We start from the raw sequence: 20,401 nt of genomic DNA on the forward strand, positions 1-20,401 counted from the left end.
CTTGAATTTCAAACTGACTAGGTTGCTTCATATCAAAAATTTATGTCAGATTCACCAATCCATAAGATGCTTTTTCCTTCCTTCCTTCCTTCCTTCTGAATTCATAATGCAATTGTCCTTGACGCAGATATGTAACAGAAATATCATTGTCACATCCAGTTGCATCTACTGAACAGGTCTATACTGAAAAATTAACAAATTCAAAGAATAGTTTATTGATTTTGAAACTGCCTAACTGCCTGGTTTTTATCAAAATTTCATTAAATCGCAACATAAAAATAGGGTATAAGGATAATATACCGGTTTCCCTATTGTGTCCTTATCACATATAAACAAATAAACAAAAAAAATTTTCATTGTCAGCTTAGTCTGCCAAACCAATCAAAACAATTGTTTTGACACCAAGGAGATTTTGTCTTCTTATCAGTTTATTTAAATATTTCACCCCAAATTGTATCTACTGAAAAAACAGAAATTAAAATAGTACATGCACACACACACACACCCCTCACTCACTGGCAATACAATAGCTTCCCTGCTTAAAATTAGCATTATCTAAAATCTGGAATTTAATTATTTCAAACTACCTTGACATCCTGTACTTAACATATCAGAGCACCAGATTAAAGTCTCTCAATTTCTTTGAAATTCAAAACCTGCAATACACAGGCAATCTGTGAGTTATCTGGGGAGAAGAGTTGACTTATATGATTCTGTTTCTCCAACATGCGTTCCATTTTTATTTCATTCAGTTCAATTCAGCAAATCCTTATTGAAGAGCTACTGTGGCCAAGTTGTGAGAGATTCAGAAGTTAACCCAATACAGATTCTACTTCGCAGATGTACATGAATGTGTGTGTATTCAGAATTTTATAAATTAATTATAGTAAGTTGAAGCACCTGAAAGTGAACTTTTTTATGTACAAAAAAACAGCAATCACATTTGGTTCAACCTAATAGAACTTAGAGGACAATGCAATTTTTTATAACAGAATGACAAACAAAGTATTATAGGAACCAGGAGAAGAAAATGTTAATTCTAATTAGGGGAATTAGAGAAGATTCATGAAAGATTAAAAACTTGTCTTGATGGGTCAGTTTCAGCAGGTGACCAGAGATGCTTGGTGATAGCACAAAGGACCAGCTCGTGTAAACACTTAGAGATAGTAGAGTTTGGAGCTTAGTCTGGAAGGACTGGAAAACAACAGGCTCTTATTTTACCTGGAAGTTCCAAAAGCTCTCTCTCTGGAAGTTTGTTTCAACAAAAGTATTTGAGGTTTGTTTGTTTTATTTTCGTTTCAGTTTTGTTTTTTGGGGTTTTTTTTTTAAATTTTATTTATTTAATTTATTTATCTTTGGCTGCATTGGGTCTTCCTAGCTGCGGCGAGCGGGGGCTACTCCCCGCCGCAGTGTGCGGGCTTCTCATCTCAGTGGCCTCTCCTGTTGCAGAGCACGGACTCCAGGCGCACAGGCTTCAGTAGTTGTGGCACACGGGCTCAGCAGTTGTGGCTTGCGGGCTCTAGAGCGCGGGCTTAGTTGCTCCACAGCATGTGGGATCCTCCCAGACCAGGGCTCAAACCCATGTCCCCTTCACTGGCAGGCGGATTCTCAACCACTGCGCCACCAGGGAAGCCCTGGGTTTTTTTTGATGGGAAAGAGTGGAGCCTCCTAGAATCAGGCGTACATGTATATGTGCTCTCTGCCATTATGGAGGGAAGAGTTTTAGACCTTTGAACAGCTATGGAAATAAAATCCTGCAGCAGCTGTCTAGAGGACTGAGATTTTTCCTTTTAGCTACCTGGAAAATGTAGAGTTGCTATTTCAGAAAAACAGATGATGAATCTCATGAAGTATATCTTTCATTTAGTCAATAAAAATGCCCACTCACCTATTCCACCCACACTAAACAATTGATAGGAATGAAATTTTGGCCTACATAGACTGAAAATAGGGCCAAAGCAAAGAAAGATACTAGAGAAGGATTAGTTGTAAACTCTTAATTTCATTTAGAAAGTTTTCCTTATGCAAAAGCATTTGTATAAGCATTTTCAGACAAAATTAAGATGACTGGGTATGCCCATTCATTCCTAAAATATAAAGCTGAACTTACTCATTACTAACTCTTTACTTAAGGAATGAATGTTGGTCAGAGCTCCTTGCTCATTATTTGTGGGTTTATGCTCAGTCCCTCCACTAGGGAATGTTCCTCCAGGCATCACAGACCACATCTGTGGGGATATAATCAAGTGTTGCAAAGATATATGATGTTGTTCTCAGGGAAAACAAGAAAAGCATGTGCATATGAAGTTGTTTAGATTCATCACAACTCTTGAGAATACAGCCCCACTCTATTACCCAAACTAATAGTGGGTCAATATAATGCACAGTAGAAAAGGTGGCAGTGCAGGTTTAGGTCTATACTGTCCAATATGGTAGTCGCTAACCACAAACGGCTATTAAGCATCTGAAACGTGCATAGTCTGAGTTGTAAATTACACACTGGATTTTGAAGGCTTAGTAAGAAAGTAGAATGTTAAATATCTCATTAATAATTTTTAAATTAATTACATGCAGAAATGCTAACATTTTGACATATTGGGTTAAATGAAATATATTGTTAAAATTAATCTCACTTGTTTCTTTTTACTTTGTTTACTGTGGCAACTAGAATATTTAAAATTACATATGTGGTTTGAATTACATTTCTATGGGACAACACTGGTCTAACAGTCACAACTCACCTTCTCTAAGCCTCAGTTTCCACTGCTGTAAAAAGGAGAAAATAACTATTGCCCTGTCTCATTGATTTGTTGTCAAGATAAAAGAATTAATGTATAGGAAAGCCTTTTGTAAACTATTACACACTATATAAATATAAGTGACTATCAAGAAGAACAATTCCTTATGAAAAAGGCTGCATATTAAATAAAGGTGGTAAATTCAAGTTGCAGCTACTCTGGCATAGCATTTTCATGTGCCAAAGAAAACTAAGAAATGTGGATTTGTCCTCCAAACCTTTCAATTCTTTCAGTTTACATAAATTTGAAACACTAAGCACACCAAACCATCTGACAGGCACCATGATGGATGAACCCCTCCAAGAGCAGGATGATATTCCATGAGCACACTCAAGGGATGAAGTAAACTATCATCCTACTCTCAGAAGTCAGCCTGGCTTGGAATTCGAAGGCTGTGGTATTAGCATCCTCCTAGGTAGTAGGCTTATCAATGCAGCATTGGCAGTAAACAGCCAGCCATCTGGACCCAGGGCTTGTGACCACTGTTGATTGTCAAAACATTGGAATTTTCTAACCTATCATAAAAATATAAAAACTGAGCCTAAATTGGAAGGCTAGAAATTGCTTCCTATTTTCAACCTTTTTTTTAGAATTGCATCTGACTTTCCTGGAAGTACAAGGTAAGGGTATAAGAAATCTCAGGGACTGTGAGGCTGAGATAAATGAAGAATGAAAGCATGAAGTCCACCTACACTTAAAATAAAGGTGCCTTGAGATTCTCTCACCAGGCAGCACAATGTTCAGTCGATGGGCAGAGCTCCAAGCGAACAAATTCAAAGTCCCCAAATACAGACGCAGGGAACAAGAAGTCAACCAATTTTATCTACCATCCAGCTTCATATGCTGACATATTATCTCACCTTTGACAGTTTGCACTGATAATATCAAAACAGTTGTAATTCTCCAAGCACATCAAGCCTCAGAACCTGTATATGTGCTAATCTTCTGCTGGAATGTGCTAGCACTGCCCCCAGTGCTGTTTCCCTGGCAACCTCCTACTCCTTCCTTAAGAGTCAGCTAGTGTAACCTCCTTTGGGAATCTACCTCTGACACAAGCTACAACACTCGGACCTGCATTATAAACCTAACCTCCCTAAAATGCAAGCTAGTACATATGAAAAACAGCATGAAGGTTCCTCAAGAAGTTACAAATTGAACTACCCCCATGATCCAGCAATCCTACCTCTGGGTATACACCCAAAGGAAACAAAATCGTTACCTTGAAAAGATATCTGCACTCCCATATTCATTGCAGCATCACTCACAATTGCCAAGATATGGAAACAACCCAAGTGTTCATCAACAGATGAATGGATAAAGATGTGGTATGCATACACAATGGAATATTACTTAGACTTTAAAAAGAAGGAAATCCTGTCATTTTTGACAACATGAATGAACCCGAAGGGCATTATGCTAAGTCGAAATAAGCCAGATAGAGAACGACAAATGCCACATGGTAACATGGTATCACTTACATGTGGAATCGGAAAAAAAAAAAAAACTCACAGAAACAGAGAGTAGAAAAGTGGTTGCTAAGGGATTGGGCAGGGGTGAGAAGTTAGTAAAAGGGTACAAACTTTCAGCTATAAGGTGAATAAGCTCTAAGGATCTAATGTATAACATGGTGACTATAGTTGATAACACTGTACTGTATAGTTGAAATTTGCTGAAAGTAGAACCTAAAGGTTCTTACTAAATAAATAAATAAATAAGCTGAGGCACATGTTAACTTGATGGGGGAAATCCTTTCATAATGTATATGAATATAAAATCATCACATTGTACATTTTAAATATCTTACAATTTTGTCAATTATACCCCAATAAAACTGGGGGAAAAACCTATCCTCCCTATGTTTCTGTATGCAGCTTTCTATTTTACTGAGATCTTTTAACCACATCTTGTAATCTAGTCTAATGCATTGCCAAGAACCTTTGTTCCTTGCTCCTTATGTGTCCGTGCAGGGGGACATCCATGAGAGCGACAACTCTTGGTCCCCCTCCACCACTCCTCACCCCTCTGCTCTTGACTGGCAGGTGAGTTAGAATAAACCAGCCATGCTCAGCCCTAGTTTCCTGGGGATGCCTGTTGCACTGGTGTCTTAGCACTGACCTTGGCCACAGTCTCCATATAACTTTATAGTTGTTATAAAACATTATTTTATCTCCCACTATCAGACCCAGACCCCCATGTCCATATCAGTTGGTTCCAAACACAGGTGGGGAAAAGGAGTATTATTTATTAGTCTCCTAAAACTCCTAATAGTCCTTGTACATTTAATAAATAAATGAATCTTGATGCTATACTACAGCCATAGGTGAAAAAAAAGTCAAGCTAGGAAAGCACAAGCAGCTTAACACAGAACACCTGGAAAATACAGGAAGCCTGATGTCATGCCAACAAAGTCCTCCTTGAAGACAAGAGGTTAAACAGTGACAATAACTTTTGTTATTGATTATAGGCCTGTCCCCTCACCTCCCTCTCTTTATGGCAAGGGCTGGGTGTTACCCATTTTTTGTGTCCCCAAAATTAGTACCTAAATAGCAGACATGCAAATAGTTGTTTAATTAATAGTTAAACTAAAGCAAATCATTATGTTGTACACCTGAAACTGATATAATGTTACAAGTCAATTACATTTCAAAGTTAAAAAGTAAAAAAGTATAATAATAAGTGCTAGCCTACACACATTTATGGGTTCATCCTGGGAGGAGGAGAGCATAGATAAAGTTAGAGTCTGCTCATGATAGCCAGGCTCCGAGCTCAGGTATAAGATCATGTATGGAACAAGCCAGGCAAAATGGCATCCTATGAAAGAAGGTCCTGACTAAGCCTTGACAACGGTGGTGAGAAAGGGGCTTCTAAACTTTTAAAACCCTCAAGGCAAATGGGTCATTAATATTTGAGATATTATAGAACAGTAATTAAGATGTGGGTTGAGCAGTTGAACTGACTGCCTCAAATCCTTCTAAGCCTTGGTTTCCTCATTTATGAAAGGAGAATAATGAAACTACTGACTTCCCAGGATTTTTGCGAGAATCAAAGAACTTAATTCATGTCAAGGCATTCATTAGTTCCCACGTGTGACACAGGAAGTGCTGAACTCCTTGTAGGAGCTAGAGCAGCAACAGCAGCGGTGACAACAGAAGTAGCTTAATTTGGACATTCACACTTAGGAGAACACAGATGTAGCATGAAAAAAGATTGCAAGGGAAAGAGAAGGAAGAGATAATTTAATGTGATAGAGGTAGATCTCTCAATTAGCTAGATGGAAAAGTTGTCATTTTTACCATACCACAGAGTAAGTTGATACGTTTCACAATTTACGTAGCTTGTTTGTATATTTCTGATATATCTATCACAATTCTGACAATTTCAGTTCTCCCCCATCAGGAACACTTGACATTAAATTAGGAGCATCCTAGAGCCACCATCTTCCATAATGTACCCTTTCCTCCTGATTCTAACCTCAGGTCAGAAATGTGCAGGTCTGCTAAGTTGGGTTGTCTTGCGCTGACTGTAACTAAATATTAAATTTTAATTCTCACTCATCCCCATTATCTATTTACAAAAAACGAGACTCACAAACTAAGATTTTCCTAACTTTCTCCTCTCTTTCACATTCCACACATAATTATCAAATTGACTTAGGGTTCCCACAAAAAGAATTCCACATGCAGGGTTCTGTTATTCTTAAACTCAAAATGAAGAATGCTCAGTTTTTAAATCTATCCCGGACTAAATGTATCTAAACATTTTTAGATTTGCTGGAAGGAAAATCACAATTCCCTTTCCCGAAGCCAATATTTGAGTTGGTAGCCTGTAGCTTGCAAAGCAGTCACCCACACTTAAAAGTTCTGCAAGCTGCTATCCTTAAGCTGTTTCCTTAAATTGTAAACACCTGTTTTCTTAATCCCCCCCCTCCTCATATCCCCTAGGCAACTTGTAGAGAAAAAATTTAAGGGATTTAGTAAAATAAACACTTGCTTCCAAATTTACATTCTATCTTCCCACACATCTAAGATAAAAGTAATAAAGGTTTCGTGTTTGATGAGCTAAAGCTGGCATCTTAACCAAATACTTTCCCATCTACACTCTAAAAGAGAGAAGATGCCAAAATTTCAAGTTCTTAAACATTTCAAACTATTCTGAAAGATCGACCAATGTATGCAATATCTCTACACTAACACAAGCTTAGTAAAATTACTGAAAAAGAAGTAGTGTAATAGAAACTAGTTCACATAGGATTGCTCTCCTCTGACCATTTTCAAAGTTTGGGATGACTTCCTCTATCCTGATCAGTTTCCTACTGCTATTTGCCAATGTTCACACATAACTAAAACTTTTAAGGACACCTCATAAATGGGCCAAAACATCTGTGCTTAGTGTAGCAAACTATTGTTGCAATTCAGTATAGTTTCTACTACATTTCTCTAATTTGCCATTAAGAATCCATTAGAGTAAACTGCACTGTCACTGATTGAAATCTCTTATCACACACTGAAAATCTAAAGGCATAACCAAGTTTACTAATAATTCCTCTACAAACCCAAAAACTTAAAGGTCAGGTGTATTTTATTTTCTCCAACCTGGTCTCCTAAAAATAAATCACAGATATATTCCCCTTCTGCAATTTAATTACCCTCTGGAGATGGCGGGTTAGAGTTGGAGGGTGTCATTTAGCAGCCTCTGGGGAATTGGAACCTCTTTCATTTGCATTGCTTCTTTGTAACAAGAATTCAGACAGACTGCCTTTTTTTCTCAGAAAAAGGTCACAGTCTATCATTAGGAGCTTGACTGAGAAATGGTAACATGGATACTTTTAATGATAAAAGTTAGAGGCATTGAAAACCAATAACTATTGACATTTAAAGTATTCATTTTTAAAACAGAGGGCACTATGGTGTGTCATTAGCACGTTCCTCATTATTGGGTTTTCATCCATTTACAGAATCTCTGGGTCAGAAGGGGCAATAAAGGTCATTGTGTCCAACTACCACCTGATGCCTCGAAAATTTTCCTTCCTCTGTGGTACAGTCTGATCTGTATTCTAATAAATTACTTTTATAATCAGTGAAGAGCCAAGTCTTTACAATTTATATCAAATCTTCAACTTTATGCATTGGCTTTATCACCTTTGTTTTATTTAAACCCTAGAAAATAGTATTTTTAAAACTTCATAATTTTCACTTTGAATTCCTTCAACTCATTTCTCCACTGGGCATTAATTTCTGGTTATTTTTAAAATGTCCTTAATATCTTGAAATGCAATTAAGTCAAATAAGCATGTGTTTTATTTCCTTGTTTATTAGAGAACTGATTAAAATATGCACCATTCAGATCTTTCATTAACATGTTTTCAAGAATAAATGTTTTCTTTGTATCCACAAAAAAGAATATCTCAATAACATGTATATAAAATGTAACATTCTGATGACAATAATTACTGTGAAATTCACTGCAGTGATGATTACAGATTCAGTTCATATAAAGTCTTACCCTGAGTTCACCTGCCTTTCTTCTTCTGTTATCTTTAATCATGTTTCTCTTCTCTTTATGGTTCTCCATTTACCTCCAGATGTAAACAGTTGATTAGTGTGGTGAGTGATTTTAAACAGAAACCATTTTTGCCAGGGGATGAAATGGCAATAATTCTAGGATTAGAGAGGTTTTCCTACACTTAAAATGCACCTAAATAATCCAGAGCCTCCCAGACACTGACCACTTATGCCTTAGTGTGAGCTCATCATCACCAGTATCCTCAGAAGCCGAGAGCATCTTAGGTTTTTCATTGATTTGACAAATATTTGCTTTGATTCCACTCAGTTCCAGATGCTGTGCTAGGTATTTGGTTTACCAAGATAAATTAAACATAGAATCCAACATCAAAGAGCTCTTTCAAATGGAGGAAGACAGACATGCTTACTAAAAAAAATAATAGTGGTGTGCACAGGTGACTACAGGGGCAGCGAGCAGCTGTACCCACCCCCAACGGGGAGTAATTAGAGGAGCCAACCCCACTGAGTTTGAAAGGACAAACTTGAGTCAGCAAAGATAAGTGAGGGAGAAGAGTGGGTCTCATCTTATCTGGTAACTGTGGGTCCCTTTTAAAGCTGGCAATAACATTTGACATCATCTAGTTCAACCAACCTCTTCATTTTGCAGATGAGAAATTCAGTATTTTGGGGAGCCATTAATCTTTACAATGTTTTTTAGAGACTGTTAGAAGGCAAACATTATGTCAATTTTTACAGAAAAGAATATTAAGGTAAGTGTATAGGAAGTGTCACCTACAAACTGCCACTTGCCATCTACCTCTACAAGGATCAAATTATGAGCCACTGTGGCTGCTGACCTTCAAACTCCCTGAAAGGAGTTCAGGGTGGAGATCAGGAGTGAGGCACTCTGTGCTCTGGAAAAAATGGCAGAACAGGCCACCAGATAGTTAGATATTTTCAGGAGCCGATTTTATGAGCCCAAATCTTGCATCTTCTCATATCTAGAAAAGCATTAAAATCCTTCATGGTGACATCTGCTCCTCGTGACTAGCAGTAACCTTCACAAGACAAGCAGAAACTTTCTGCAAAAAAATATGTGCTTGATTGCATGTACTCCCCCTTCACCAAAATCACATATATACTGACCTTCCCCCCTACCTCTTTAGAGCAGTTTCTCAGAGCTATCTGAAATGCTGTCCCCCAGGCTATAGTGCTCATTTTGCCCCAAAGAAAATTTAACTTATGACTCTCACATTATGCTTTTTTTTCAGTAGACAGAAATAACTTACCAAAAGGCCCCACAAAAATATCTGATGAATGTGAACAGATATCTCAAGTCAGATATCTCTCACTCAACTAGTCATGCTAGGAGAAAGGACATTATTTCTATACCAAAAAAAACCAGAGCACTGGGCTGAGAATTGAGAGCCCTGACACTAATAGTTCTGTGACTTTGAACAGGCTATTTACGTTTCCTCACTTATGAAATGAGTTGGTGGCATGAAACCTCCTAAAATTCTAGGGCCATGTTGTCAGATTGCCCCAGTTCACAACACTGTGCACCAAAATATCTGTTGCTTGAAAATATAAAGGTTCTAGAGTCTCCCCCAAATCATCTGAGATTAAATGTCTCCTTTCATTAAGTTTTTGGTCCCTAAAATTTTTAATCCCATGCTTCCTCTTTATCCAGACTTCTATGTATTTCCTTCTTCTTGTTTTTTTTCAAAATCTCCTAAATTGCCTGAGCTATGATTAAGCATTTAGAAGATTCTCAACAAACTTATCCCATAATGAAAAAGCACTCTGAACAAACTTGTAGCTGTGGAACTTAAAAGCACTAAAACTGCAATATTTACAATGTTTCAAACTCGAAGCCATAACAATCCACCGTCAGAGGGAAGTAAAAGCAGCCCAAATGTGAAGGAAAATGGTTAAATAGTAATATGATGAGGTTTAAATTACAGGTCTGAAAATTCACCTGAGAAATTTTTCTTCTCGGTTCATAGGAAAGTCAAAGCCATGTTAAGACAGATCATCTCTATCAAACCCTAATTTCACACATTATTTCCTGTTTTTTAACTACCTCTTCCTTTTCCTATTTATTTACTAATATCCTTTAAGTTTCCATGTTCAAAACCCAATGGCAAAATAAAACAGAAAAAGTCAACAAAGTTACTTGTTTGTTTTGTTGTTTATTTATTTGATTGGTTGGGTGGGTAGGTAGGAGGTTTTGGGTTGTTTGTTCATATATAGAAATCTTTTTCTCTAATATTATAATAGAGGGCTCAAGATACAAGAAAAGGCTATCATTTGATGAGATCTTTAATTCCTCCTGGTATGCCAGCATTAAATTAATGCCCAGTTCTTTAATATGTTTAATGTTTTCTCAGTCAATTCAGTTTTCAATATAGTGATTGATATTGACTTAAAGTACTAAACTTTTCTGTATTTGTTTCACCTACTTTATAAGACCTTATTTTCCTTGGAGTATCTTTGAGATTGTGTCCCACAAAAATCAATACTGTAATGAAATTATTCTATAAATTTATTTATTTTACGTTCATGTTATCCCTGAAAACAATTACATTCAAGTCTATGGAAGGTTTAATATGGGTATAAAACCAATCCCTGAAAACCTTAATAGTAAAGAGATTTCCATATAGTGAATCACTGCTATAAGAAGCTTATTCATTAGAACTAGTATTACAATATTATGTATCGATTGCATTTGTGTTATTTAGTTCCATTTATATAATCTTCACCATCCATCAAGATAAAAATGTCTGTTTCAACTTCCCTTTTAATTCCTTCTGCTTTAGAAATCTCTGCTCATCCCACTATTCCACATTTTACCAAATAGAACCTACACATTTTTCACCCATTTCACTATTTACATTCACTTACATTTATTTCCAAAATATTTCAATACCACTTCACTATGTATTATGTTTAAAAAAAATAGTAAAAGCAATGCACCACAAGCTCACTGTCCTTCAAGAATATACAAAGTACCTGAAGAGGTAGGGCATAAATTAATGAGATAGTTACTGAATTAAAAAGTAGCAAATGAAAACCTTTAAAAGGAATGTGACAGGAGTTCTGGTTCCCGATAGTGACATAGGAGACTTGTGAACTTACCTCCTCCCATGGACCCACCGAATCTTCAGCTGCATATGGAACAATTCCCTCTGAAAGAAATCGAAAAACCCATTAAGTGTCATCTACACATGGGGCAAATGAGAAAACAACGCATAGTGAAACACGTAGGAGGGGCTGAAACACAATCTTGCCACAAACCTCACCCCAGCACAGCGACACACAACAGGGACGGAACTCCCCACTACCAGCTGCCCCCTGAGGAGCGGAGGGTTTGGACCCCACACCTGGTACCCCAACTTTTACGTCCTGTTCTCCCTGCTTCTACGATCACCAATTTAGATTCAGGACACTGTAGCCTCCTTGTTCACTGTCACTACTTCTAGTCTCTGCTCCTCTGCTATCACTGTTATTTCTCTTGTTTTGAAGCCTATATTGTCATCTTGAGTCCTTCTGTACCCTGGCTTAATCAGTGGACCCTAGAAATCTTTCCTCACATCCTGAATTAGATACCTTTATTGGATTCTTGAAGGACTTTATGTTTACCATTATTTTGCACTTAAAAGACCTCTTAATCATTGTCTATTCACCTGTATGACTCCTCCTTCAGTCTCTCAATGACCTGAAGGTAAGGACTGTGTCTTCTTCTCCTCTGTATTCTTGACACATAATATATTTCCTGACTTAGGACATTGAAGACACTCATAAATATTTGCTAAATCAATGAGTCACTGAATCCTGTACCACTGTCTTCCCATTCTCATCACAGGTGATAGGGTTCAGGACAAACTGCCCCAAAATATGGCACCTTGGCATATTGAACATTTCAAGCTGAAAGAATTTGAGAAACAACCAGTGCAGGAAGGATTCTCTGACCTTCTCCTGAGGCAGGTCATAAGACCCTCAAGTGAGAAGTGCCCTCCCTACACCCAGAGGAAAGGAATGTCCTTATCTCTGGAGACAGAGGGACACCAAGAGCAATCGGAACAAACAGGCCTTGCTGTTCCCCCTGTTCACTGCCTTTAGCTCGTACCCTTTTTCAGCCCGTCACATTTTCCCACAGCTCTTCATCAAACCTCACACAAAAACACTCAGATTTAGCGACTTATTTGGTTCCTCATTTTCTTATGAAGGCTCCCAGGTCACATAAAACTTATACTAAATAAATGTGTATGCTTTCCTCTTGTTAATCAGGGGCCTCAGCCGAGAATTCAGAAGGGTAAAGGAAAGATATTTCCACACATACACACAGGCATTCTCCAACTTCCCTCCTTCCTCAGGAACTTGAGCACCTGAATATCAATGCTCTTTACTCCACCCATTCCCTCATCACTTTGCCTTTACAAAACACCACCTTTTCTTACCTGGATTTATTCAAACCTCTCTTAATTTTCTCCACTACGTCCCTTCTTCTCCAAAGCACCTGGCCCAGCGTCATGAACTTAAGAGGCGCTTGAGAAGTACATATGTTAATGAGCAGAATAGCATCAGGCTCACAGACAGTCTCCAGAGGTCTGGGGCTGACCTGGCTGTGCATCACACCTCAGTAAGTCATCTCTGCTGCCATGAATGCAAGTCTCTTCACCAGTTAGAACTCTCTCATTGAATATCCATTCTTTCTTCTCACTTCTTATACCCGTTTTCCTTGGGATTTCCAGGGAACTAAGCAAACAACAGCCAAATCCCAGTATCACTAGAAACAGCACTGATGCACAGTTATAAACTTTGTGGCTTCACTTTCTTTGTGTTTTCAGAAAGCTTAACACTCAGTCACTACATGTGCTGGATTGCATTATTTGCTCAAGTTTCCATCCCTCCATATCCTTATCATGGTTCACTGTTGGGTAAACCATAGCAAATGCTACAATGCCCCAGTGCAGTTGGGCTTGGCCATGTGACTTGCTTTCACTGAGAGAATGTGAGTGGAAGTAAAACTATGTCAATTCTCAGCTACAAGCATCACGTGTTTCTGTTTTTCCCTGTGAATTTATGGCATCCTCCACAAGAAGAACAAGCTTCAGATAGCCACTGACCTCAAAACAAAAGACCTTTGCAGCCTACCTGAGCTCAACACGCAGCCTGAGACAGAACCACATTAGCTGACCAGCAGAGCAATGACCCAGAAATAAATCACTGCTATTTTAAACCAATGAGATTTTGGGTTTGGTTGTTAGGTTGCATTACTGCTAAACAAGACTGATACACCTTGCTTGAGGTATGTTCTGATTTATAAACCATTGGGCTTTAGCCAGTGAACTACAGTATAAGAGCAGAATCCTGTTTTTAAAACACATGTTCAATCTGATAAATATATTAGAAATATCTCAAAAAAGGAGAGGTCCATATTTTACAATTCACTGGAGTTTTATGATGCTTTGGATTGGTTATTGTTCCTGCTACTTACCCGGGTTGGTACTGATCATTCTCTTCTATTAATTGATATGGCTAAGGTCCTATCTGTCATCTTTCTCTTCCTGAATGCATTTAGGCATAGTCATGATTAGAGCCTTTTTTATGTGGATGCTCAGCTCAAATGGTACCCATAAACTTCAGCTGCATTATATCTTCACTGTTGAAGTAAAGCTTTTTAAGATTTATGAAGAGCCATAAAGAATACAATTGGCATTAAAAATACATGATGTATAGTGATGAATTGAATATGGAAAAATACCCACATTTTTAGGCAAAGAAGGTATAAAATTGAGTAAAAGCATTTTGAGGTTACAGAAAAAGCTTAAGGTCCTAATCCCTGACATCATTAAAGCTGTTTTTTTCTTTCTTATTTTTATTCCAAATATAGGTTCACATTCCACATAAAATTAGGACTCAGGTAGCCTGGGAATTAAGAAACAGATGGAAAACTCAGAGTCCAAAATTGGAATCCTTATTCAGCCTCTGCTACTGTATCATACTTAAAATTTTGCTCTTTCATCTCTACAACGAGTTGATTTGGCAAAACATTCCAGTCAGCAATGTTTAAGCTATTTTAGAGCCAGCTTTTAGATATCTCAGAGGTAGTTGAAAAACTCTCAAAATATTGAAAAAAAAGCTATCTTTAGTTCAATTTAATTTATGATTTAAGCATTAAAACATATAAAAATTTTAGGGACTTCCCTGGTGGCACAATAGATAAGACTCCACACTCCCAATGCAGGGGGCCCAGGTTCAATCCCCCGTCAGGGAACTAGATCCCACATGCATGCCGCAACTAAGAGTTTGCATGCCACAGCTAAAATTTCGCATGCCACAACTAAGGCGCCCGCCTGCCATAACTAACACCCAGTGCAACCAAATAAATAAATAAATATTTTTTAAAAAACATATAAAAATTTTTGAAAGGTTGATTCTATGTGATACAGTAAATCTTAGTAGGAACAACCCAAATTTTAGAAACAGTCATGAATTTCCTCCTACTTTGAAGCTGAATAACATTTGGAAAGGTACTCAACATTTTCAAGCCTTGGTTTCTTCATCTGGGAAACATAATAACAAAAGTACCTGAGGACTTTGTGAAGATGGAAGCAGAAGACACACATGTACATTGTTTAAAAGCACCAGTTTCTGGCACAGCTACAGCTCAACAAATGAAAACTAGTATTTATTAATAGTGGAGCAAAATCACAAAACAACAATAAGGTATCCAAAATTTGAAGCTTAGGTGTTGTGAGAAATGGAGCTACTCAAAGAGGTAAATAAATAAGATTTATGTGGCTTCTGGGATTGATTGCTCTCACACAATTATTGAGTTTATCTTTGTGACAGCTGGGGAACAGGAGAGCAGATAGACAGAAGGGCCCTGTTTGAAACACCTTCTTAAGGAATCAAGAAGAACAAAATAAAACACACAGGGTCTCCAATTCCAAATGCATTACAAGCACTGGTGTCATCACAAACCAAAGTTATCAGGATCATCTGACCTGTTCAACAATCACCTTCTTATTCAACCACATGCTCCAAGCCCAGCTCCACCTAATTCTCATCGCCAAACTGAAAGAACAGTCATCTTTCTCATAACATTAATAATCGCAACCTTCAACATTGAACACCTACTCTGTGCCAGGTACCATGCTACCTACCTGACATATTTTTAGATCTCTCAACCAATCTGAAGCTAGAATTCCAATTTTAAAGGGGAAGAAATAGGCCATCAGAAAGGTAAAGGTTCCTCAGTGTTACACAGAAAATAAGGAACAGAGCAGGGATTAAAACCCAAGTTAATCTGACTCCCCAATTCATGTTTGTTCTAAAGTCTGTGACATTAATGGTACAGTCACAGTATGCTAAAGTCTGGGGTTGGAAGGAAGCTGAGACCTCATCTGATCCAAGCTGCTTTTTATAGATGAGGAAACTAAATTCCAGATCAGAACACCCAAGTGACTTATCCAAGTTCACAAAATAGGAAGGGACAAAACCAAGGTTAGAATTCTTTCCACATTATCCTTCTGCCTCCTTCAGTAAAATTCTACTATAAAGGCATACATTCGCAAGCCAAGCTATGCTATGTTTCCATGACTCCCAGGCTTCAGGTCTGCCTCTGTCTCTCCCTCTCTTTCTTTCTCTCTGTCGTGCGCGCGCGCACACACACACACACACACACACACACACACACACACACACAATGTGGGGAGAACTGAACTCTGCTACTGCCAGGTTACGCCACTGAAACCTCGTGAATAAAGTCAAAAATTGGCTATAAAATTTCTCATATGGTACTGCGATGACTATTTTTTAAAAACCTGCATTTACTTATTCAGTGGACTGTGACGAAATTTCAGGCAGTTAGCATAGTTTTTATAAACTCCTGCTTGGAAGACAGGAGGACAAGCTTAATGAGGTGCAAAGAGCCAGGGTATAGTCTCATCTTGAACACGTGCTATTGTGAGGGAGCAGCGCTCTGAGAGGGTGGCAGGCACATTGTTTAAGGGAAAAGAACCAGCCTCCACCAGCTTTCCTTTATCACGCAGGAAGTCAGCTAGAAGGGGCTTCACCGAGTGTCACGATCCTGGTGACTGTTCCCACAGTCACCTCTTGCAGACAAGCTTTCTGACGTCATGCTGATAGCTTCAATTTGCCAACATGACTCTCAGGTTGAACTCTCGGGCTAGGGGCCAGTACGGAAGCTTTTTTTTTTTTTTTGGTTGTTGTACTGCTCTGGATACATTGTTCTGCAAATAATAGCTGAGGTAGAAAGCCTTGTCTCCAGGGTGGGCCATAACAAAACATATTTTGAAGGTTGCTTGAGTTTGACTCCTTAACATTTCAATGCCAACATCCACAAAGCCTATACTCCATCCTTTTACTATGTCCAATTCAACTTTTTCAGGAACTTTGCACGTGCTCACTCCACCTCATTTTGTTTCGTTTCATTTTAGTTTCTAGTTGCTATGGATTGAATGTTTGTGTCTCAACTTCCAAATTCATATCTTAAAGCCCTAATCCCCAGTGCATGGTATTTGGAGGTGGGGTGATTAGGGTTAAATTCGATCATGAAGTTGGGACCCTCATCATGGATTAATGACCTTATATAAAGAGGATGAGACACGACAGTGCCTCTCTCTCTCTCTCTCTCTCTCTCCCCCTGCCCCAAGCACACACTGAGGAAAGGCCATGTGAGGACACAGCAAGAAAGCAGCCATTTGAAACAGGAAGGGGGTTCTCACCAGACACAGAATCTGCAGGCATCTTGATCTTGGACTTCCAGCCTCCAGAACAGTGAGAAATAAATGTCTGCTGTTTAAGCCGCCCAGCCTGTGGTATTTTGTGACAGCAGCCTGGACAAAGATACTAGTCAAATCTGCAAAAGAGAGAATTGAAGAAGATTCCAAATTCCAGATTGTTACTGAGTATAATTTTTACAGATTAGGAAATAATTTCCAGGAATAAGAGTCCCATGAACTATTTTAACCCTTTGGGGATATGGGTGCCACTATTCCATTAACACGTTCAGGTACCACTTTGCCCTGGCTCGTGGCGATGGTCAAATGATGCAGAGTGTATGGGGATTTGTGAACAGGTTCAGACAGTTTTCAGGTCACGTGACAGTTACAAGATGGCTCAATTAGCTAGGTTCTTTATACGAAGTCTACCAAAAAGGGAGAGCAAGCTTTCAGCTTTTTTGCGTGATGTTTCAAAAGACATTTTTCCCCAACAGGATGAGCACATACCATGAATTCTAGACTAAAACCCAGATATTGAGTGAACTGAAACAAAGGCAACATGAAAAAGTGGTTCTAATGGTAAAGGCTTAATGTACCTTCAAACAAATTTGTTCTGAATAATATATCAAGTATCTAAGAACTCATATCTTAAGCTATTTTTTAAAATACATTGTAAAGTGCAAAGCATCAAGAAAAGCAGTGATGTTCCCTGACATTTGAAGAGGCTAACTATCAAAAAAAAAAGTTTCAAAATTTTTGGACAAATACAGAAGAGAATCCCTGAGCCATTGGTTGACCATCACAAGAACTTTCTTGCTGTCAGATGTCTGAAGTTCAAAGACATAAGCCTGTGCCAGTAGTACCATGGCTGAGATGGCCGCCACAAAAGTACCTCTGAGAGAACTGTACCCAGAAGTAAGTTTGTAAAAGAAAAATGAAAGCACAGTCAACTGACAGACTATAGGCCCTGACATATACATCAATAGCTCCAACCATCCCTCTGAGCAATGGTAGAGACATATCAATATTGTAACTGTGGATTTTTAGAAAGAGCTGCCTGTTGCTTGAAGGAAGTTATTCACTGGTCTTAAAACAGCTCGGAAAAAGAATCAAAAGAATTTACAGCTTCTAAAGCAGAAATTGGTAGCTCAGAATACAAAGAGCTGAAGGGACTTTAGCCCATGATTTGACAGAGATTTATAAAGTTCCATAAAATGGTCTGGGTATACAGGAATATATACTCTTAAGGAAATATGCAATATCAAATGAAATCATTTTTAACATTATAAGAAGACAGCATCCATTAAAGATTCAGTCGTGAGCAAGAGACCCTTTCTAGGGTCCCTTCAAATGATGCACACCTTACCAAAGTTTTTCTTAATATACCTTTGCCTGCCAGTATACTCCCATGTCACAAAGTGCTCCTTGTGTGCTTTTGGTCTCCTGTCTCTTATTATAGTTGTCTAAGGGTAAAACTACACTATGAACTTCTTGAGTGAAGAGAATGTGTCTTAGACATCTCTCTCTCCCCAAGGCTAAATAATGCTCCTGGCACATAATATATGGTAATTAACATTTGCTAAAATTTAAAAATGGCTCTCACATAGCAAAGTCTGTTGAAAACATCAATAGATCTTTGATTTTCTTCTCACACTATCAAATGAAATCACAAGTTGAGTCTACAGAGCTCATGGAATGGGTAGCACCATGAAAGGGGCCAAGATTCCTTTTCAGACACCTATAATTTATTCCCAAGAATGGTTGAGTGCTACAAAATGTCTCTGTGTTATTGACTTCAAGTGACTAATTAGAGGCAATTGCTTATGAGGTCATCTGTATAGAGTAATTCCCATAAATTCAATTCTATCACTCTCTATTCATGTGGCACTAAGTGCCTGGATAGAGCTAGCACAGACAATGATGATTCAGAGGCACCATCAAAATAAATCCCTGCAAGAAAGGTAATTTCCCAGGGCCTCTATCAAACCAAACGCCAAAAAAATCACTAAACATTAAAGGGGAAAACTGACAAATTGGGCTACATCAAAAGCGCCACTAAGAGAGTAAAAGGGCAAGCCACAGGGTGGGGGAAAATATTTGCAACATATATAATATAAAAATAATTCTATAAATAGTTTCCATAAGTCAATAAAAAAAACAAGCAGCCAAGTAGAAAAATGAAAAATGAGCAAAAGACTTGAATGGGAGATTAACGATAGATAGATAGATAGATAGATAGATAGATAGATAGATAGATAGATCCAAATGACCAATAAGCATATAAACAGGTACATTAGTCATCAACCAAATTGAAATTAAAATCACAAAGAGATACTACCACAACCCGAAAGAATGGCTAAAATGAAAAGGATAGGCAATTCCAAAGACTGGGGGGATGTGGAGCAGATGAATTTCACATATACTTCTGGTAAACCATGACGGAAAACAACTTGACGATATCTACTAAGATGGAAGGTACATATAACCCAGATGCAGCAATTTCTCTCCTAGGTATATATATCTTCTGCATTCCAGTTTAAACTACATCAATATTCCTGGTTGTTTGCAAAGATATAAAAGTGAGTTCTTCTAACATAAAAATTTCCAGGGTAGGGGCACTGAGGTTGAGGACCTTCTAAAGCAACAACTTCGTTCGCCAATATTCAACATCACTCTTAAAGAGACAAGCAGCCTCTACGGTTTCAGATGTGGTGAGAGTGACTTAGGTACAGGCTTGACCTGAGATGAGAACAAACTAAATCCGTGGTCAAGAAGCAGGTGTGGAATCCTTTGATTCTGATAAGTGCAAAGATTTGTTGGTTAGGGCATTTTTCATTCTTCAGATGGCTTTGTTGTTAACTAAGAGGAGTCTTGCAGCTAAACACAGTTCTGTTCCTAAAAAATGAGGGTCAACGATCAGAAACAGTGGAGGACATAAGCCACTGACTAGCCTGCACTAGCACATATCAATGACTGCTACTAGCAAGTCTAACTGCAAAGAACACCACGGTCGGAAATTCTGCTAAACCTGTTCAAAGAAAGACGTAGGTGAGTGATACAACCTGGTGTGTGCTCACCCCTGGTTAAAGGCTACAAAGTAAATAAGTTCTATTAATGAAATTTTAGGCATCAGTAACCTAAGCAGCTGCAACCCTCAAATACTTTGGACGGGGGCTAGAATATATCGAGGTACCACTGAAATCACCACTACACCCGTACTTTGCTGAATCTCAGCAACCATTGTCTGTAAACCACACCATTATTTTATGTCCTGCTAGAAAAGAGGGGAAAATATTGCCAGTTAGACAATAACAGACCATCTGTTTTCAGACCTATTCCAATTTAGAGA

At 38.3% G+C, this 20,401-nt stretch overlaps 1 protein-coding gene and 1 long non-coding RNA gene across 2 annotated transcripts in view; one reads left to right on the top strand and one right to left on the bottom strand.

Moving 5' to 3' along the window:
• Window positions 1-20,401, bottom strand: part of LOC309610552 (uncharacterized protein) — a 386,618-nt gene that overhangs the window by 222,637 nt on the left and 143,580 nt on the right. The window contains exons 2-3 of the mRNA XM_082353612.1: window positions 17,056-17,189; window positions 11,438-11,487 (exon numbers count right to left, since the gene is read on the bottom strand). Of these exons, the coding sequence (XP_082209738.1) occupies window positions 11,438-11,487; window positions 17,056-17,189 (184 nt within the window). The remainder of the gene's footprint in view (window positions 1-11,437; window positions 11,488-17,055; window positions 17,190-20,401) is intronic.
• Window positions 1-20,401, top strand: part of LOC309610604 — a 225,805-nt gene that overhangs the window by 43,900 nt on the left and 161,504 nt on the right. The gene's annotated exons all lie outside the window — the stretch shown is intronic.

The sequence above is a fragment of the Balaenoptera borealis genome (genome assembly GCF_965194805.1).
Source record: "Balaenoptera borealis genome assembly, chromosome: 14".
NCBI classification, from domain to species: Eukaryota; Metazoa; Chordata; class Mammalia; order Artiodactyla; family Balaenopteridae; genus Balaenoptera; species Balaenoptera borealis.